Source organism: Mesitornis unicolor, unplaced genomic scaffold (genome assembly GCF_000695765.1).
Source record: "Mesitornis unicolor isolate BGI_N332 unplaced genomic scaffold, ASM69576v1 scaffold12738, whole genome shotgun sequence".
Classification (NCBI taxonomy): domain Eukaryota; kingdom Metazoa; phylum Chordata; class Aves; order Mesitornithiformes; family Mesitornithidae; genus Mesitornis; species Mesitornis unicolor.
Genome location: NW_010203956.1, coordinates 5,043 through 26,569, shown reverse-complemented (window position 1 = coordinate 26,569; position 21,527 = coordinate 5,043). Strand labels below are relative to the sequence as shown.

The 21,527-nt window shown below is 36.2% G+C and overlaps 1 protein-coding gene across 1 annotated transcript in view; it reads left to right on the top strand.

The window, feature by feature from the left end:
* The window catches only part of TRPM7 (transient receptor potential cation channel, subfamily M, member 7), a 24,945-nt gene extending 3,699 nt beyond the window's left edge, over positions 1 to 21,246 (top strand). The window contains exons 5-30 of the mRNA XM_010190913.1: positions 567 to 707; positions 1,266 to 1,400; positions 2,013 to 2,293; positions 2,758 to 2,986; positions 4,202 to 4,357; positions 4,500 to 4,643; positions 5,283 to 5,411; positions 6,321 to 6,605; positions 7,181 to 7,355; positions 7,934 to 8,066; positions 8,920 to 9,104; positions 9,796 to 9,928; positions 10,396 to 11,528; positions 12,828 to 12,904; positions 13,756 to 13,815; positions 15,220 to 15,301; positions 15,701 to 15,771; positions 16,270 to 16,307; positions 17,000 to 17,025; positions 17,516 to 17,581; positions 18,230 to 18,513; positions 18,837 to 18,919; positions 19,246 to 19,451; positions 19,955 to 20,006; positions 20,098 to 20,207; positions 21,116 to 21,246. Coding sequence (XP_010189215.1) covers positions 567 to 707; positions 1,266 to 1,400; positions 2,013 to 2,293; positions 2,758 to 2,986; positions 4,202 to 4,357; positions 4,500 to 4,643; positions 5,283 to 5,411; positions 6,321 to 6,605; positions 7,181 to 7,355; positions 7,934 to 8,066; positions 8,920 to 9,104; positions 9,796 to 9,928; positions 10,396 to 11,528; positions 12,828 to 12,904; positions 13,756 to 13,815; positions 15,220 to 15,301; positions 15,701 to 15,771; positions 16,270 to 16,307; positions 17,000 to 17,025; positions 17,516 to 17,581; positions 18,230 to 18,513; positions 18,837 to 18,919; positions 19,246 to 19,451; positions 19,955 to 20,006; positions 20,098 to 20,207; positions 21,116 to 21,246 — 4,545 coding nt within the window. The remainder of the gene's footprint in view (positions 1 to 566; positions 708 to 1,265; positions 1,401 to 2,012; positions 2,294 to 2,757; positions 2,987 to 4,201; positions 4,358 to 4,499; positions 4,644 to 5,282; positions 5,412 to 6,320; positions 6,606 to 7,180; positions 7,356 to 7,933; positions 8,067 to 8,919; positions 9,105 to 9,795; positions 9,929 to 10,395; positions 11,529 to 12,827; positions 12,905 to 13,755; positions 13,816 to 15,219; positions 15,302 to 15,700; positions 15,772 to 16,269; positions 16,308 to 16,999; positions 17,026 to 17,515; positions 17,582 to 18,229; positions 18,514 to 18,836; positions 18,920 to 19,245; positions 19,452 to 19,954; positions 20,007 to 20,097; positions 20,208 to 21,115) is intronic.
* The last annotated feature ends 281 nt before the right edge of the window (positions 21,247 to 21,527 follow it).

Sequence of the window (21,527 nt, the reverse complement as noted above, 5' to 3'; positions counted from 1 at the left end):
CATCTTGTTCGGGATGTCAAACAGGTATGCTATAGATTTTAAAATCTGCCAAATTAACCGTGTTCATTTTTTGATTATTTCTTATGTTGTACTGTCAGTTTACTATTAGGTTTATTAACGAGGTTTTATTGTAAACAATGAGCTACCTCTGCAGTCACTCTGTTCTTTGCAGTACTTGCTGCAATACAGTGCCCTGCTGCCAGAAAGATGTTAAATCCGATGAGTGTTGTCTTTCTCATCTTACTTGTGATCGTTTTGCTTTTTGGCCGGATTTAAAGCTGATAGTCCCAGCTAGGAGTAATTTTATACAACAGACAAAAAATAGCCTGCACCCCCCAGCAGAATGAACATCTACCCTGCTAAAGGAGATCATACAGAGAAGAACCTGTAAACCTTGTCTTTTTTTGAAACTGGAAAATATTGTGCTATGTAGATAGATATATATTTAAAATTCATTAAGGCTTTAATTTTTTTTTTATTTAGAGCTTTGTTGCAATGTGTAGAAACACTCTAAGCAAATTTAAGGTTATAATTTGAAAAACTAAAAATACCTTTTGTATTCTTAGGGAAACCTGCCTCCAGGGTATAAAATCAACCTGATCGATGTGGGCCTGGTTATTGAATATCTGATGGGAGGAACCTATAGATGCACTTATACAAGAAAACGCTTTAGAGCTATATACAACAGTCTCAGCGGGAACAATCGGGTATGTGGCAGTTGGATAACAGAACATGCTGTTTCCTATATTGTCATTTAAAAAAACCTATGTATTTTGGAGGAAAATGAGGTTCACACTGTTTTGTTCTTGTCAATGGACTGGTTCTTTTAGTAAGGCCTATGAAGACAGTTGGTAGCTGTTTTGGAATTGAGAACAAACCAAAGATTTTGCTCTCCTACTCGTTATTCGAGCAGATCTAAATTCCTTCTCTGTTATTCCCTCTTTTCCTACTGATAGGGGAAGAGTAGGCACTAAACATGCAGATTCACCAGGGCTTGGGGTCCTTGTAAAGCAACAAGTGTAACTGCCTACTTTGTGTCTTCTTAAAAAATAAAAACAAAACCAACAAAACAAATCAAACAAAAAACTTGTTAAATACGCTGTGAACGTTCTGGTTGTTGCTGTTAGGTAAGCTCATCACTGTTTCAGCAGCAAAGTAACTAATTGCTCGATGAAGGATCTAGCTATAGACAGATGATTTCATAATGTGTAGTAGGTAAGAGTAAAGAAACCAGTCCAAACTCCTTCCCTTTATTCTTGGTACAGCGATCTGGGCGAAATCCTTCAAATACCACTCCTCAGATGTGTAAAAGCCATGAATCCTTTGGGAACAGGGCAGACAAGAAAGAAAAAATGCGCCATAATCACTTCATCAAAACAGCGCAGCCGTACAAACCAAAGGTACAGATGTGTGAGGGGAGCATGGTGGGGTTTATTTTGAGAAGGTAAGAGTGGAGAACCTAGTTGAAATCCGAGTGCCTCTTAAGTGTGAGTAGCAGCAGTTTTACTGACTTTGGTAAAGCTGGAATTTCAGCCTTGCTTTCTGTACTTGTTTATTCACTGTCTAGCATGCTTATAGGATTCTGTAAAGAGTGTCTATCTTTCTGTCTAATAAGATAAGCTGGATAAGCTTTGATATGTTAGGGATCAAAAAGCTTATCTTTGGCACAGTTCTAGTATTGAGGGGGACTCACATGGCTTTGTAGATGGAGTAAGATTTGGCCATGTGTTACTGCAAGCAGTTTCCATGAGCTTCCTCATTTGTATGTAGGTATATTAGTTACTGCTTTTGATCTGTAAATCAAAGTAATTTGATCTCCCAGTTATTAAAATGAATTGGACTCAACTGAAGTTTCTGAATAGAAGTTCCGGCTGCTTTTTAAGTCTTCAAAAATTCATTTTTCTTTTTATAATTTTATATAATTTGATACTGGATCACCTAGCATTTTATTTCAGGTTATGTAATGACCAAGTCTAGAGATTTAAAATGTAACTTTCTGATTTTTATTAAAGATTGACACTGGTGCAGAAGAGGGAAAAAAGAAAAGAACCAAAGATGAAATAGTAGACATAGATGATCCTGAAACAAGACGTTTTGCTTACCCTCTCAACGAGCTGTTACTGTGGGCGGTGTTAATGAAGAGGCAGAAGATGGCCCTTTTCTTCTGGCAGCACGGGGAGGAGTCGATGGCAAAAGCCTTAGTTGCTTGCAAAGTGTATCGTTCAATGGCATATGAAGCAAAACAAAGTGACCTTGTTGATGATACTTCAGAAGAACTGAAACAGTACTCCAAGTAAATTTTATTTATATCATTAAAGATCTCCTATTGACATTTACAATGGAAGTAGTGGGCTACATGAGAACAAAACCCAAACTGTTCTGTTAGCACACTTGAAAGACAATCCCTTTTTGCAAAAACGGTTGAGTGGCGTGCTAGAAGTTTTATCTTAGATACTGATCTCTCCTGAGAGCTGTTACAAGTCATGATTTATAATTAAATCAAACTGACAATGTGACACTTCCGTGTAATTTTTCTTGCATGTTTTAATAGCTGTTTGTAACCTGCATATGTTTTTAATGGAGGTCACAGAGTTGCATGCTGTAGTTACAAATTACTGTATCTATATCTGAAGGGACGAGTAATAGTCCGTTCAAGTTGTGCTACTGAGAATTTGATTGTACAAGAAAATTCGACCTACCCTTAAGGTCATTTCTCTAGATACTAGATCTTGTTTTGTTGTTTTTTCTTCATTCTAGCGAGTTTGGTCAACTGGCAGTTGAACTCTTAGAACAGTCCTTCCGACAAGATGAAACTATGGCAATGAAATTGCTAACGTATGAGCTTAAAAACTGGAGCAACTCGACTTGTCTGAAGCTAGCGGTATCATCAAGGCTTCGTCCATTTGTAGCACACACTTGTACACAGATGTTGTTATCAGATATGTGGATGGGAAGGCTGAACATGAGGAAGAATTCATGGTACAAAGTAAGCGTTGTTGCATTTCATTGGTGCAAAAAGGATCAATGGAATTTATGTTTGAATGAAAGGAATGCATGTGTTTAATTGCTTTTAGTATTAAGCTTTCACAACTATAGTTGATGTTAATAAATCCTGTAAAACAGTCTCCTATGACATAATCAAAACTGGAAGTATTTATTGTTAACTCTTCTTCTGACACTCTATTATCTTTTCAAATAAGGTACAGAAATATAGAAGGCAAAAACCAGGCAAGTAGCCTTTAATCAGAGGCTTAAAGAGATCACGTGAATACTAATCCACTACTAAAAACATAGTGGTAAAAAAATTAACAGACAGAAAACAGTGTCATATTACAGTTTCATGCATTTTGCCTTTTTACAGGCAGCACATAAGACTTGATGTAGAAAAGTGTTGTGTTTGTCCTATTTTGGAGGAAGAAACTGCTCAAAAGCGGAGCGCAGAATGAAACAAGGATAGGCAATTTAGAGAGAGGTTTTCCAGTGGTGCCCTTTGTGATACAGAACAACTGAACTAAAATGGGAGTTGCATATTTCTTTGAGATAGTGTACCAAAACCTAACTGTTGCTAGGAGTATAATGAAATACAACTTTCCTACAAAAATATCTACAAGCGTCATTTAACTTTTGACCTACTAAAATCCTCTTTGATAACTGACTAACCACTTTCTTGCTTGCTTTGTAACAGGCTAATGACAATAAATAGCTTTCACTTACTCTCTTCGTTCATACTTTAGCTTATTTTTATAACATAAGTTGAAAAAAACGCCAAAACCAAACCAACCATCTCCCCACCCCCTAAAAAACCCCACAACCGTAACTTCCAGTCTTATATGCATTTCAAATGCACCTTGGTTGTACACAATTCCAGAGATTTTGGTAGTGGATTAAAAACTAAAGTGTAAACAGAATATTTCTGGATCTTAGGTTTGGAGTACATTCTTTCTAGTAGCTTTTAATTTTGGAATTTGTTGATTCTTCCCCTTTCCTATATCTTCAAGTAAAGGAACACTCTATAGATGTGATTTTAGCCTCTTAAGTGTGTATATAAGTAATAACAACACTGATTTTCTACTTTTTCTTTTTCCCTAAAAGGCAAGTGGAATTTGGATAATGTATTTTTGGAGGATATTTTGTATGTTGGTGTATTCTGATACTTTAATGTAGCTGTCAACTATTTGCACTTAATCTTCATCTTTTCCAGGTGATACTGAGTATTTTACTTCCTCCGGCTATACTGTTGTTGGAATATAAGACCAAGGCTGAAATGTCACATATTCCTCAATCTCAAGATGCACATCAAATGGCAATGGATGACAGTGAAAACAACTTCCAGAACGCAGCAGATGAAATACCTATGGTAATGTGGGGCAGGGGAAATACTGAAACCAATATTTCTAACTTAAAATAAATAATTACATTTTTAAATTAAAACAAGAGTTAAAATGAGTGTCCAAAAGCATGTATTTCTGTATGTGAAGTTCACAGGCCTTTCATTTTAGGAGGTGTTTAAAGAAGTAAGGATCTTGGACAGTACTTTAGAAAAGCATGATATGGAGTCTCCAGCAAAACCTAAAAGACTACCAATTACACAGAAATTTTATGCATTTTACCATGCACCGATTGTGAAGTTTTGGTTTAATACGGTGAGTTTTCTGTGTAACGTTTATTGATTTTTGGGTTCTTTTCCCAACACTTACACCTCTGACCTGAATCAAAGTGTGAGCACTTTTTAAAAACCAAACCAAAAAACCCTTGCCCTGCTAAGCTGGACATGAGATGCACTTGATTTTTGAAAATCTACATATGCACATGCAGGGCTCTGGGGTTTTTTTGTTGTCTGATTGTTTTGGTTTTTTAAGTTTAATGCTTTTGTCTTTGAGAAAGTTTGTGGAGTTTTTTATTGGTTTGGTTTTTTTTTAGTCAAGGAAGTAATTAGCATTAGCATTTTTGTTCTGCCTGAGTAATTAATTTCATCAGTTGCTAGCAGAAATTCTATAACCGTTTATTAGGCTGAAGTGTTCATGCACAGCTTTGTTTAAATTAAAATAGTTGTAATAAGAACAAAGCTTTGCTAATGAGATGTAGCTTATTAGAGCTATTTTTCCTCTTCTGAGAAGAAAATGTTTGTATCCCCTTATAAATAATAACTTGTCTTGTTAAAGGGGTGAATATAATACCATAATCCTACCTGAAACTTTTCTTGTATACCGCATCAAAAGATTCCATGCACATCTATAAAGGAAACTTCAGTAATTATGTGTAATTTTCAATGCTTTTTTTAGTTGGCATACTTAGGATTCCTCATGCTCTACACGTTTGTTGTCCTTGTAAAAATGGAAGAGTTACCGTCCGTTCAAGAATGGATTGTCATTGCTTACATTTTCACATCAGCAATTGAGAAAATTCGTGAGGTATGCCTGTAACGATCTGGGGTTTTAGTTTTCTTTGTCAATTAAAACAGTGTGCTTTAGACTGCATTTATAAACAAGAGGAGCTGAGAAAATTCGGGTGTCAGAGTATGCGGTGTAATACCTTTAGCTTAAACTTTGGTATAGGCTGCTAGTTTTGATAGCAGTGTTTCTTGGCCTGCTGCTTGAACTTAGCTTGCTTTTCTTCTGTTTCCGATGTGGAAGAGATGGAGGTGTGCTAAAAGGAGGATCAAGGAACTGGCAATGACAAATGACATCTTGGTCTGATTTTTCTTTTTTTTCCTTTTGGTTAAAATTCTGCCCCAGTCCATTTCTTTGTTTTTTGTATCTGTAACTCAGTGTCTACCTGTTGTAATGAAACGAACAGCCTTGCTTCCCTGAGGGGTGAAATACGTATTTGTTTATTAGTGTCAGTCGATATCTACTGCTATGACCAAGATGACAAAACAAAAAAAGCTTTATCGAGACAGGGTAGTTATCAAGGTACAACGTTGCTGGTCAGCAAGAGACTTCTGAGAAGTTCTGTAAGAATTTTTAATGAGAGAGAAAGTTAGTTCATTAACCTGGTACCTCAGGCCCAACTGAAGGGGCAGAAAATAGGACTCATTTTTGTAACAGTAACTGCCTCAAAAGAAAGAAACGCAACACCAAAAAAACCCCAAACCAAAATTCCTTCATAAATTGTTCTGAGAGAGGAAACATACATCTTCCTTGTCCTTGCTGTGAGGCTCACACAGGTCAACACTGGTTTTGATTACTCAGTGTAAAACAGTTATCTATTTGAATAGATATTTTATTTTTGCAAGTATAGAAATGTTGCTGATTCATGTATTTCAGTGTTGGTCCATGTGCAGTAAATGTGCTCAGACCTGACTTTTATTTTTCTTGCAGATTTTTATGTCAGAGGCTGGGAAGATTAATCAGAAGATTAAAGTCTGGTTCAGTGATTACTTCAATATCAGTGACACGGTTGCCATTGTCACTTTCTTCATTGGGTTTGCGTTAAGATTTGGAGCAAAGGGGAATTTTGGTGAAAACACTTACAGAGAGAACTATGTCTTTGTTGCTGGAAGAATAACATACTGTCTCAATATCATTTTTTGGTATGTGCGATTACTGGATTTTCTAGCCGTAAATCAACAGGCTGGCCCTTATGTTATGATGATTGGGAAGATGGTGAGTACTATTTTTGTTAGCGTTTTTTTCCCCAACTGACGTACATTTTTCTTGCTGCATACATTTACAACACTTCTCAAAATTTTATTTAGAAAAAGGTTGCTTATCCTGGTGTAATAGATCAACAACTTGGTGTGCAGAGTTAGCCACAAATCTTAGCTAGCTAGAATATAACCCACTGGATTTCAGAACAAGCACTGATGAGAAGGCTTCCTTTATTATGGAGCTGTCTCTGTCACGTATTAGTAAAAAGCTGTCAAATATTCCTTCTCCGGTCTGTTTTATTCTTACATGTCAGAGACATAATAGGTATTTGAGTTACAAAGGAAATACTTTCAATTCCATTTCGCCTAGTAACTATGCCTTAAGAAAAGACAGGGAAAAACCCCCTATTTTTTTAAAAGGGTTTTGTTATTTAACGTAATTTTCTGACTGAAATGTAAGTGTCCTAGACTCTCTTCCTTATAACGATACATAGAATTTGTCAAGCTTACACTGTCAGTGTAGAAGTGTTTAAATCGTGAAATCATAATTTTGACCTTGTGGGTTAACTGATTTTTTTTTTGTGTTAACAGGTGGCCAACATGTTTTACATCGTGGTGATTATGGCACTTGTACTACTTAGTTTTGGTGTTCCCAGGAAGGCAATATTGTACCCTCATGAGGCACCGTCTTGGACTCTTGCTAGAGATATTGTGTTTCATCCATACTGGATGATTTTTGGTGAAGTGTATGCCTATGAAATTGATGGTAAGACACTGCAATTTTGCAGCAAGTAAGGAGAAAACTTACTCTGATAAGACCTTGAGAAAGTCTTATGAAATTCTAACTTCATTAAATGAAATGCCCAGTCTTGCTGACATTGATTCTGTTTGCTGGATTATCTCTTTGTTGTTGGTTGCAGCTGTATAACTTATTGATGTGGATTTTTCATTGTAATTTATAAAGCTTGAATGGCTTAGAATGAAAACTCTACTTAATCACAATTTCTCTCAAGGCCATTTCTAGCAAGATTTTGGACTTTTTCCCCACAGCTGTCGTGCCAGCATTTTGGCTCTGGTAGTATATTATGCTATTTTTTAAATCCAATAATATGATTATTTCATGGTATTAACCAGAAACTTTGTCTGCTGTAGTTTTCTACCATATTCCTAAATGCATGAGGACATTTTGAATTGCAGAACCAGTGCATGATGGTTGGTTGTGGCACACTCATAAGTGAGTGGGGTTTGTTGTTGTTTGTTGTTGTTGGTTTTTTTCTATCTGTATCTGCTGGGAATTCTAAAAGTTGTTTGTATTTTCTGTGTGTCTTTTTTTCCCCAACACAGTATGTGCAAATAATTCTGATGAAAAAGTTGCTCATCTCTGTGGCCCAGGAACATGGTTGACCCCGTTTCTTCAAGCTGTCTACCTCTTTGTACAGTACATAATTATGGTGAATCTCCTCATTGCATTTTTCAAGTAAGTAAGTGGATAATTGTTAATTTTTGCTAATCCTTTGATAAGTTTCTGCTTCACCACCGTAAGAAGACAAGATAAGAAGAACTGAGGCCAGTTCAAAGCAATACTATTTGCCTGAAGCGTTTTCAGGTTCTAAGGCTGGGTCTTCCTGTCTTCCTGACTGCAAGCCCATGACTAAGAAGGGAGGTTTGTGATGTGACTGTTATGTGTCACATCCATGAGGCTAGGGGAATAGGAAGTTTAAGAGAATTTGAAAGCGTTTTGTAACTTTTCTTTGTTAGAAAATAAATTTGTTGCTGGATCTGTATATTGGCTGTTGTTCCTAAATTCATTTAACGTTCTCTGGTTGGTCGAGTTGAATTGTGGTAAATTATCTTTTACAGTTCTCTGCAAGTGGTGTGTTTATGAGAATAAGCAGCTCGCTAGCACTGAAGAATGGCAAACTGCAGAATTAATATAGTCTGCTATAAAAATCTGGTTTTAGTTAGAAACATTTTTGTTTCATTTTGTTAGGCAAACCTGAAATTTGATCTCAATGTAATTTAATTCTGAGGAAAAGTACTAAGATGTTACCAGATCAGTGGATTTTTTAACCTTCTCCGTGCTTTTGATCACGGTGTTTTCTTAAATGCGTTCCAAATTTCCACATAAATAATTTTACAGTAAAAGACAAATATGTCTCTTACTTAACTAGCTTCAGAATTCAAGATTGTTCCCAAAGTGTTTAAAAAAAATCCAGGAAAAAACCCCCAAAAACAAATCACCAGCCCCACTACCCCCCCTACACACACCCTCCCAGCACCCCAACCCAAAAACCACCTTGATGTGTTAATGCTTTTCTGTTCCCTTTCAGCAACGTGTATTTGCAAGTCAAGGCAATTTCAAACATTGTGTGGAAGTACCAACGCTATCATTTCATTATGGCCTACCATGAAAAACCTGTTCTGCCTCCACCACTTATTATTCTTAGCCACATGGCTTCCCTGTTCTGTTGTATATGTAAAAGAAGAAAGACAGACAAGGCTTCAGATGGGCCAAGTATGAACAGTTATTGTACAAAAAATTGCAGTAACTTTTTTGATATGATTAAAGCAAACTGTCAGAAAAGTGCTATATTCTTGGTTATTATGTATGTTCTCAGGAGAATCAAAGTAGGTGTTAATTTTCCATGTTGTTAATATTGAATAAGACTAATTCTGTTCCACGTCGCAGTGTTTTTATGAAGGGTATAATGCACAGCCCCTAGAAGTCTCCAGTCAAATAACTGGTGACAAAAACAAACAAATGAGATGAGATTTCCTGTTAGTGTTAATAGGGTTTTTTTTCTTTCTGGAAAACATTTGTTCTTACTGGAAAGTCTTTGAAAATCTAAAAAGGAGAGGGAAAAAAAGATTCTGCAGATGATAAAATCAAGCTGGGTATCTGGTTTCTTCCTCAAAGAAAAAGGGATTGGAGGGTGGGAGTGTAAGAAATGATAACACTGTGCACAGATGCTCTCAGAATTACTGTTTTGATTTTTATTTTAGCGGAAATCTTTGACCTTCAGCTTTTTTTCTAATAAGGGGAGAGGAAGGAAAGGTCTTAGGTGGTTTTTGTTCTTGTTCGTTTTGTTTGGTTTGTTTTTATTTTATTTTTAACACCTTTTGTAAAGTTGTTTTGGCTATTAGTTTCCTGCACCTTTAGTACTTCACGACATACGCATCTTCCTATCTGTTTTCTCTCTCTTTAGAACTCTTCCTGACAGAAGAAGATCAAAAGAAACTTCATGATTTTGAAGAGCTGTGTGTCGAGATGTATTTCAATGAAAAGGATGATAAATTTCATTCTGGGAGTGAGGAGAGGATTCGCGTCACATTTGAACGGTACAATATTAACAGTAAAAATTTCTGAGTAGAAAAGGTTAAACTTTTCCAAGGTTTTAAAATGTGCTTTAAAAGGCATAAAATGTAGCTCAAGAAAATAAGTATTTCTGCAGACTTTAGATGATGTCTTTCTGTTGCTATGCAGAAGCAATGCGATTGATGATTCCTCATCTGTAGTGGCACTCAGTAAGCTGAGGCAATTGTATTATTTATTTTCTCATGATGTTTTAATAAACTGATAACTTTGAAAAAGTGCTGTAGGCCTTCTACTGATGTGTATGTTAATTCCGTGATTCAGAAGTACGTACAAAGGTTGTATTACAAAACAGTCCTGACACTGTAGTGTATACAATCTTGACATTTCAGAGGTGTTTTGCTTAAATGGGCAGAAAGGATTGCAGAGATGTTTCTTTTGCATATTGAGAAAAATCCCTTTCATAGCTACTTCATAATTTGATTTTTCTTAGGGTGGAACAAATGTGCATTCAGATAAAGGAAGTTGGTGATCGTGTCAACTACATAAAACGGTCATTACAGTCTTTAGATTCACAGATTGGCCACCTGCAGGATCTCTCTGCTCTGACTGTGGATACTCTGAAAACACTGACTGCACAGAAGGCTTCAGAGGCTAGCAAGGTTCATAATGAAATCACACGGGAATTGAGCATTTCAAAACATTTGGCACAAAACCTTATTGAAGACGGCTCTCTAAGATCTTCTGTGTGGAAAAAGCACAGCATTGGAAATGTCTTCGGCTCATTTCCGCAAGGAGGCCTTGAAAGTAATAATGCTTTACTCTGTAACATTTCTATACGTGACGAAAAAGAAGTCCAGCATAAGACAGCTGGTCAGGAGTTGGCTTCGGTTCCCCGAAGAGAAGAAATAAACTTTCAAGAGGCAAGTTCCTCAGGCAGTGCCTTATTTTCAAATACCGTTTCCCCTCCAGAACTTCGCCAACGAATACAGGCTGCGGAGATCTCAAAATCTGTTAGTAAAAGCAAAAAACTAGGCAATTCATCCAACAGCATGCCACATGTAGCATCCCCAACAGCTAAATTTTTTGTTAGCACTCCATCTCGGCCCAGTTGCAAAAGTCAGCTGGATTCTTCAGAAAAGCATGAAGAGACTGTTTTCTCTAAGGCTACAGAAGGAGATAATAATGTAGAATTTGGTGCATTTGTGGGTAAGTATAAAAAAGTAAATTCTGAATGTCCTGAAGTCATTATTAGCTGCTCTTATCCTCTTGCTTCTGGCTCTGCTTGCCTTGCTTTCACCCAACCTTGTGTTGAAAATGGAGGATACATTAATTGTGGTTTTATTCATGATGAGAGTGACACTAATGATAACTACAGCTGCAGAGTTGACAAATGTGATCACCAGTCCTCTGTCAACTTTTCGAAGAACAGCCCCCAAGCGAAGTTCTCTTTGTCAACTGGCAACTTGACATCAGCAGTCAACTGGAAACATGGAAAATTGAATATTAAAGATGAACTTTCCAAAAGTCAGCATATCCATGCAATGGAACTACAAAGCCAAGATTTATGTTCTAACATCCTTATGGGACTGCTTCATAAACTGTGGACCAAATCTAAGCCACAAGGTTTGACTTATCAAGAATTGTATAGTATTTTGGGTGTATTCCGGTTGCAGGTGACTTTATTCTCCCATTTTGCTCTGCTTTTTTTTGCTTTTAACATCTCTAATTTCCCTATGTTGCTTGAATTTTTTTTACTTAAATTATAATTTCTTTATAATTCTGTCACATAGACAATATTTTTCTGAAAAACGTAAGCCAGTTGTTAAGTCTAGCAGCTTTGTGCAATTAGCAGCTCTACAACTTGGTATGGGCGTTGTAGACAAACCTTTTCCGACTCATGATAAAGCTCCTACCTTCTCATTGCACAAATTAAAAATATTGTCTATTTCTTGACGTAATTACAGAAGACTTCTTCGGCTGATGGAATACTGGACAAATATCTGTGTGGTATCTGTGTCAAGCTGAGGGATCCTCCTATACTATGTTTCTAAACGCTGTTATAACTGGGATCTTCCACTGTTGCCTAGGCTAACATATCTTTTGGTAGTCATTTTGGAAGCTTCCAAAGCTAGTTGATTAAATACAGCATTATGCCTCCCCTCAAGTTTTGCTTAACAGCAAAAAGGTGCATGTTTTTTTGTTAGTTACCTACCTATTTGAATGGTAAAACAGTGGCAGATTCATTGCAAAACACAGGTGTGGGTTTACTAACTGATTTCTATGAAGTGGATAATGCTTTAAGTACGCTTAATGTATAGCAGAAGATCACAGTCTAGAATTGTCAGCCTGCCTGCAGAGGTGTTGTCTTGCCCCAGTTTTTTAGGAATGTCACAGTGTTTTCCAAAGGTTTGTTCCGGATGTGAAAATCTAAATCTTTAGACAAGGATTTATTCTATTGCTGTGAAACTCGGAGTTCTAAGAAGTTACCAACATGCACTAGCATTCTTAGATTTGTGTATGTGTAGGAAGCCTATCTACACGTTTGTACACTCACTAGCTATTTGTTTATGATTTCCTCATGGTTTGAAAAAAGAAAACTTTTTTTTTTTAAAAATTTGGAAAGCAAGACTAAACAGAAATAATGGACAGTGGTTGTATAACTCTTACCCAATCTTTAATTGTATTTCACCACTAATAACTTTGAGTACTAACTATACTTATTTTACTGAAGCAAATTTTTTAGTGTATGGTCCTCTGACACCTCTACCATTTAGTACATACTCTTCATTCTTACTGTCCATGTTTCATAAAAGCTTTTTTTATATAGATGGTTTGTAACCCTTTGCTAACTATCGGCATGGTCAGAACGTTGGAGGTTGCTTTTTGATTTTAAATACTCTTTTTCAATTCACTGTGTCGAAGGTCACAGAGACAGCATGGAGTTACAGCGGTTTAAAGAGGCAGCAAGCAAAATTAAAGACAGAAGTACCGATATTGAGGTAAGCACAGCAGACTTTCTGTCAAACATGTTAATAGGGATTTTTTTTTTTTTAACCATAACTTCACAATATGTTTTGAAAAAGTCTAAGAGCAAATATAATGAAGAAGGTTGCAAAATGCAGCCTGGAAGGAATGTGTATCTGGTTTATGATTTAAAAAAAACACATGTATCTGGTGAAAACTCACACAGCCTTAACTATACATCAAGTCCTGTTGCTTCATAATATGATACTAATGAAATATTAAGATCTGAGGTTATGAAAGCTGAGATGACTACAGCTGTGAGTTAAGATAAAATTATATATCCCATAATTAGTGTTTAATGAAATGTTTGACACTCATAAATTTCAAGATCAGCATTTAGGAAGATTTCAGTGATTCAGATTTTTTTTATAGAGCAAGATGATAGTGTATATGATTTTAAAGAGTGACAGAAAGCTTTCATTATGCTTCCAAGAAGAAAAGGCCTTCCTAATAATCTTGTCGTAAACTAAAATGGTGTATACTCTCTGTTTTCTTAAACACTAATAAAAATAGCTAAATGGAAAGTGATTAATGGTGACAGACCTGTCCTCCAAGTGCTATAGTAGATATACAAAAGCTACTTTTCTCACTGTAGCTGTTAAGAGAAGTTAGTAAAGAGAAGTTAGGAGGATTTGCAGTTACACCTCATTCAGGGGAAAATCTGACTTGAGAATTGCATTATGACCATTTGCAATGTCAGTGCTCTGCTGAGTTGCCTTTTCTGATAGGTATAATGTGTGACCAAAACCATTTTTTGTGTGTGTGTCTTTCTGGTAATAATATTTACAATTTGCTTTGGGTTTGTTTGTTTGGTTGTTTTTAATAGGAGCAACAGGAAGACTTCAAAAAAGCTATACTGGAAGGCATAGAGACAACCAGACTTCAAGTAAGTAAAGAAGGTTTTCATTTATGGAGACATTATTTTCACCAGATACTGAGTGTATTCTTCACAGCAAATTCTGTTTTCTTATATCGTTATCTGTAAGTAAACCTTGGTCATGGTTTTAAAAAAAAAGAAACAAACAAACAGAAGTTGTCCAATTAAACCTTTGTATAAATACAGCTGGATGTCTCCTCAACAGGGGTCTAAATAGTTCCAATTGTTAGTACTATTGGGATGCAAACTCCAGTAGCACAACCTGACAGTACCACTGTTCTTAGACACGTAGTAATAGAGTTGTTCCATCTTAACTGGTGGGTCTGGTTTGATTCTTACCTTTCTTGTAGGCACTACAGTCATTGATTTTAAGATGCTGAAGATGTATGCTGAACACTGAAATGCATATAGACCTTAAAATGGGTTTTCAGAAGACACTTGCAGCAGGTGCATTCTCTCTGTTGCATTCCAGTGAAGTATTTCTGTTTAGGGATGTAAAGAAATAGTCTTTCTTATATATATAAACACACACACTTAGACACAAACATGTGTGTACGTATAGATACGTGCACGTTTTGGGCATACAGGCATGTGTGTACGTGTTGAGATGTGTGTGGGTGTATTCATTAAGAGGGAAGGGTGAAAAAGGGCAGTAACAATTTCCTAGCTGTTACCAATCTAGCATTCCAAGTTCTAGTTTCTTATTCTTCAGAATCTTATAGGTATTATTCAGGTAACCACTGAAATTAATAGGCTGGTTATGAGGAATGTTTGAGGGCTGTGCCATTCTACATGTAGTTCTAGTTTTTGATGAAGCTGCCTTTCCCTTTTTGTTTTGTTTTTTTTTCCACTTCAGTAGATATTTGGAAAGTATGTCATAATTAGAAAAGAATATGTCCATGAGGAAATTCCATTTATAAACGGTAGGGTTTTTTGTGGCAAGACTTGCTTAGATTTTTGTTCTTGTTTTCAGTGGGTTCAAAGTGAACTTAGTTTTCTGCAGAGCCCAGTTCTTAAATGAGAATTCATAGTTAAAAAAGGCGTGTGACAGAATAGCTGAACTTGGTGCTTGTAGAAACCCAGTGTTATGTACATTTCTGTTGATGTATCCTACTGTAATGTTCTCTTTAAAATAATTCTTTCAAGATGATTCTTTCAGTAGTCTTTATGTGCACACAAAAATGCTAGAGATAATGATTACTGTGAAAAGCATTTTAACTGAATTACTTGGGGGTTTTTTTGCAGCAAGGTATTTGAGGTACATCCAGAAGTTTGTTGTTGTTTGGTTTGGTTTGGTTTGGTTTGGTTTTAAGAATTCTAGATAGTCTTAGAAAATTGGGCAGATTGTGTGCCAAAACAGTAGTAGTTGGAAACAATAATAGTGAAGACTAATGTGTGTATTTTTTTTTGTAGGGTCTTCAAACTGACTGTGGTCTAAGACAGTCTAGTTCTTGTGGTGGGTTCACTGACCCTCTGGGAGTCCATTCAGAGCAATGTAAGTGTGTTGTCTTTGCAGGTGGCCTAATTTTATCTCTAAATTGCGACCATAATGCATGTTCTAAGAAGATACAAAGGAAACACAAGAAGTTTAAGCATCTTGAAATTTTTTCATGAATGATGCTACTTGAATTTCCTCCTGTGTCTCATTTTGGTTCTTCTAGTCATGCCAGCTTAATTCTGTTACCTTACATTTGCCACAGATGACTAGAGTCATAAAGAGCTAAGTGTTATACTCAGGACTGTGCTGGAAACTTGTTAAGATCAGATAGTTGTGGATCAGGCTTTTGTTTATGAGAGTCATATTAAGCTGTCTAGTTGCTCACTCTATTAGAAAACAGGTAAGCAGCAATGAAGTATCATTCTTTGTGCAGTTATGAGTCTCTTTCTTTTGTAGTATACAGCAAGAGTAGAAGAGCATCGAGTGAAGACACTCAGCAAGTAGACTCTAAAGCAGCGTTACTGACGGTTTGTTTCCTCCTTTTCTGTTATTAAGCAGAGCTAGACACTATGACCAAATAAAGAAGATGAAACATTATAAAGAATAATACTGATTTGTGAAATCATTCGTTCAAGGAGGCAATAGAGGGGGACCAGTTTTGACTGAGGGAAGAAGTTGTGCATGTCTTCTACTACATACATATTGTTCATATTCTCACTATGAAAACATGCTGCTTCCTGTTTATGGAAAAAACCACAACTTTTTGTTTAAGAAAAGAATTATTTACATAATCCATGAAACAGTAGTGAATATATAGCTTTACCTGTTCTTTTACCGTAGTTACCATTCCCCAGTTGTATTTGAGTCTTTCCATTCAACTGCAGTTCCATGCAGCCTGGTGAAGTATTTCCTGTAAACAGTCTGTACTGTTAAAACATCTTACCACCCTACCTCCAGTCAAATATACTGTGTTTTCCTTATGAAACTGTAAACCTTCTTTGTTTTTCCTCTCCTTTGTTTTAAAGGATTGGTTGCAAGGTAGACCTTCAAATAGTAGTCAAATGTAAGTAAGCTTTCTACTAACGAACAATTTTATTTTTCTATATTTTGATTTGTTTTTGGCTCTTGTCTTTGGCTATAGTGGTATTCAGCTGCATTTAATGAAAAGACAAGGTTTAAGGGTGTTTTCTAATAAATAACTGAATGTGTTCACTGGAATGCTTTGACAGGTTTTATTGAGATTAATGGGGTCACATGTCAGAGGGCAAAACATGCCTTTAAATGAAAATGACTGTGTTGACACTTACTAAGGAGCTAGCTTCCTGGTAAAGGTCTTTACCCAACAGTTCAAACTGTAAACCTTCTCTGAAATGGTGCAGACGTTGCTCTTGTTAACAATTATCCCCGGAGTTAACTGTTAAAACCATTACCTTATTAATCTGATAACGGAAGGGTAAGCTGTTGTGAACAAGTTTTAATTAAAGCACCTCTGTGGGAATGAGCTCTTGTGATGCAAACTTTACATAATGTTGTGCGTGACTTGGTGGTATTTAAAGGATAGCTCTAAAAACATGAGATTACTCTTAACAGCCTTTCATTACTGTTTTGTAATTAAGAAAGCTGTGCTGCCCTTGAATAAATAGGATAAAAGCAGAACTGTGAGGTTAACAAGGTGACCTAAGATGATGTGTCAAAATCGGTGAACACAAAATAAGTTTTTAAGAAGCAATGACTGGGCTTTTTGGTATTTCACAGGCCGTCTGAAGAAGATGCATTGGATGGTAAGTTTGTTTCTGCTATAAACAAGCTGGGAGCTTTTCATAAAAGCAATTGTTTGGGTGTTGCATGAGAATGTATTTAACTACGAAGTTGAAACTTAATGGACATGTGATTTTTGTGATTTTTGTGATTTTTCTTTTTTGATAAATAGCCTACCATCGAGTGCTACAATTCTTAATTCCCTCCCTCTCCCCTCCCCCTGACAAGGTACTGAAGAGCTTAGCACGATACTTAATTTTCTGCACAGTCAATCTTTTTCAAACTAGTTACCTCACAAGTTTCTTTGCATTTGGTAATTTTAATACACAGGACAGGCAGCAGGCAGTATCATGGTTGGTTTTTTTATCTTTCAGGCATTGCTTCTCCTTTCAAGCCTATCATGGATATCAATTACTATTACTCAGGTCAGTCCCTCTTATGAACTGTTGTTCATATTTTTAACAACACTTATTAGATCCATAAGCTTTAATGAATGCTGTAATTTTCCTCTAGCTGTAGAAAGAAATAACTTGATGAGATTGTCACAGAGCATTCCATTCACTCCTGTGCCTCCAAGAGGTAAGAATTGTACTTCCTGATGCTTGTTCATTGTGGTCTTTTGGGGGAAAAAACCAAAAGTAAACCCTGTATAAATTCCTTCTAGTATAGAACGATCAAACAGAATTTCACACTTGCTCACAGCAAGTGTGAAACTAAAGTTTTGGTGAACTAAAAGAAGGCTGGTGTCTGTCTTGAAGCACTCAGAAATATAAATGAGTTTGACACCTTTTCTGGGGCAGCTCACTTGATTATGAAATCTAGATTTAAATGTAGCTGTCCTCAGAAATGGTGATAAGAGTGATGATAGTATTGCACTAACCATTTTTATAACAAGCTGTTCTGGAAGAATTCTTTTTAAGTTGTCTGGACTCATATAAGTTGTAACCGAACAGTTATTTAGTGTTCTTAATGCTATTTGAACAGCATCATTAGTAGTTCTAATTAGGGGGACAAAACTACTGTACTGTACTACTTTGCTGCTGTTTGAAAGAGGTCGGAGAGGGGTCTTCCCATTGAGTAGATTAAATATTTTTGTTAATTCAGGATGTTAGTAACAACTCCATATTGCAGCATGCTGAAATCTAAGAAACTGTAGTGTTTCAGTGCTTTTAATTTTAAACTGTGAAAATTAAATGCAGTCACTGCTTTTTTTTTGTTGTAACGTAGGTGAACCAGTCACTGTGTATCGCCTCGAAGAAAGTTCTCCCAGCATCTTGAACAACAGCATGTCTTCCTGGTCGCAACTGGGACTCTGTGCTAAAATTGAATTTTTAAGTAAGGAGGAGATGGGAGGAGGTTTACGTCGAGCTCTTAAAGTAGTATGCACGTGGTCAGAATATGATATCCTGAAATCAGGACATCTTTATATCATCAAGTCTTTTCTTCCTGAAGTTGTGAATACTTGGTCAAGCATTTATAAGGAGGACACTGTGTTACACCTGTGCTTAAGAGTAAGTTTTATCCTTGTCAATTATTAAACATAGACAAGCATTATATGTTAAACAGGATCTCTCCCCTGAAAACTAGTATATACTTATTAAAAAAAAGGTTAGTCTGGGGCTCCATGTGACCTAAAGGGTTAAAATCTCTGCTCCAGTGTGGTTTACCTAATCAAAGAGCTTTAGATCTTAAAATGTAAACATAATTTGAAAAGCAAGTAGTTTGTTATACAGTCTTGGAGGAACTGACAGTTACTGTTCCTGCTGCCTTTTTGGCTCCTTTAATGTTCTCTGCCACATAATGCAGCTAATGAAATGCGTGCTTTGAATTGTAGGAAATTCAGCAGCAGAGGGCAGCACAGAAGCTCACCTTTGCTTTCAATCAAATGAAGCCCAAATCCATTCCATACTCTCCAAGGTGAGTGTATTTAAACTTCCATTATGTTGCATGCTTTTGACATAGAAGAATTCCTACAGAGCTGTTAACAGATGGTTCAGATCTGTACTGATTTGTGAAGATACATCTCAGAACATTATTATGAATGTGTCAAAGAGAATTATCTTTGGTAGTATTTTCTATTGATACTTTTTGCATTGATTCTAGCCTAGTGTGATAATGCAAATTACTTTGTGTAATAGTTTCAAATTACTTAAAGTATTAGTAAGTAAAATGAAAGTCTGGTAGTAATGATATATTTGCCATTTAATTTGGAAATATCTTCATTAAGTATGCTTTTTTACTAGGTTCTTGGAAGTTTTCCTGTTATATTGCCACTCTGCTGGCCAGTGGTTTGCAGTCGAAGAGTGCATGACAGGGGAGTTTAGAAAATACAACAACAATAACGGTGATGAAATAATTCCAACTAACATGCTAGAGGAGGTTATGCTAGCTTTCAGCCATTGGACATACGAGTATACAAGAGGAGAATTGTTGGTACTAGATCTGCAAGGTAATGTCCTTATTTTGGAACTGGGATTCAGCCAAGGTAGATACACATGCTTTTTTTCCCCTTGTGATAGCGTTTTCTTCAGGCTTCATATACCTGTAGTAAATAACAAGCGCTATTTAGTGCATCTTGGTCTAGTTAATCAAACTATGGTTATCCTATTTAAAATGGCATTAAAAATTTAAGCAACACAGTGAATATAAATATATACATATTTTCCTAGTTATGTACACCATAAAAAATTCTGTCTTCTTTCACAGGTGAAAACTAAAGTTAGGAGTTGCAGGCAGAGGTGAAAGCAGGTGAAAGAAATCTAAGAAGTACAAAGTCCTTGTTTAGAAGCAATTTGTTGTAAGGGTAAAGGGTACTGCATATATCTTTTTTTTTCCTCTGCTTTTATTCTTGGAGAAGCTGAGAAGTCATAGCTAAGGATGCCAAGGCTTTTCAATATTAATGCATTTATGTAATGGATCAGATTTAACTTTCTCTTCATGTGCTGTCTGAAGGTGTTGGAGAAAATCTGACAGATCCTTCTGTGATAAAAGCTGGAGAAAAAAGGTAAGGTTAAAGAAGGATTTAAAGAAGAGTGTTATAAAAATTTCACCAGAGAACACATGCAACCTATATTTATGTGTGCTTTATTTCTAAGGTCATACGATATGGTGTTTGGTCCAGCCAATTTGGGAGAGGATGCAATAAAAAACTTCAGAGCAAAGCATCACTGTAATTCCTGTTTCTGCAGGAAGCTTAAACTTCCTGGTAAGAGTTGCTGTATTTCTTCTTCTGAGACACCCATGTCATGAAATGTTTTATGATAATGAAATAGTTATGTTGTGCTATGAATGTGGTATATGTCATAAATAGCAGTTTTGTAATTTTACTTCTAAAACTATATGCCGTTAGAAGGTAAAATCCTTATGTAGGAATTAAGACTGTCTCTGTGTGATTGATCAAGACTTCATTAGGTACAGTAAAAAAATGATAAAGATCCTAGAAAAAGTAGGAAAAGCAGGTCAAGATGATTGCAAACCATCAGGCTTTTTAAACAAAATGGTGCTTATGTTTGTTTTGAGTTTGGGTTGGGTTTGAGTGTGTATATGTGGTGTTTCAAGTTTTTTGTGATGTTTGTTTGTTTTAAAAATAGCTGGGTCTCCAGAAACTTACTCTGTTAAAACCTTTCAATTCTAATTATTTTTCAGGCGTGGACTACACTGCACTCATCTCAAACCTTGAAATTGTTTCTCTGTGTTGGACTTTTAGACTCTAGCAGAACAGCATAAGGAACTGTGATGATTCCTGCTTGTTTCACATTTCTCTTGCAGGTTGTTTTTCACATGAAGTGAGGTCATCTGTTTTAAATTTGGGTTGTAAATGCTGGTAAAATCAAAAGAGATCCTAGAAGGGCCTAATTTCCATGGAAAGTTGACTAAATACTTGCTATAATAGCTATAAAGAAAGTAACTCTGAAGTTTCCATCACTTTAAAGCAGAGCTTTAGGCTTCCCAATACCTGTATGATTAAAACATCCTTTTTTGACACGGTGCATATTGAGGAATTCTTCTTTATAAGTACATATGCTTACTGAAGCCTTTAGGAGACTTTCCTGCCCCATCAATTCTGTTAGTTCAAGAAATAGTAATCAGTATAACTTCCTTTTGTTTGTACAGATCTGAAGAGGAATGATTACACACCTGACAAGATCATATTCCCTCAGGATGATTCCCCTGAATTGACGATTCAGCCTGGAAGCTGCACCAAAGAATCAGATTCAGCTAATTCTATTCGTCTGATGCTCTAGTGATGTGACCAAATCAGTGGCTTCACCCAAACTTCATGGAGTGTCACAAAGTTGTCACTTACCTTTCATTTGCTAATTAAAAGAAAGATACGTCAAAACAAGTATTTAAGATTATGTTTTTAAAGGGGCTTTTTAACAGAAGGTTTTGTTCCTTTGTTTTGGGGGTTTTTTTGTTAGTTTAGTGGAGGATTTTCTCTCTGTAGTCCTGTGGTGTGCAATATGCCTTCAACCAAAAGGATTTTGGTAGTTGATGTTTTAAGGTAAAGCGTTTGTCTGTTTGG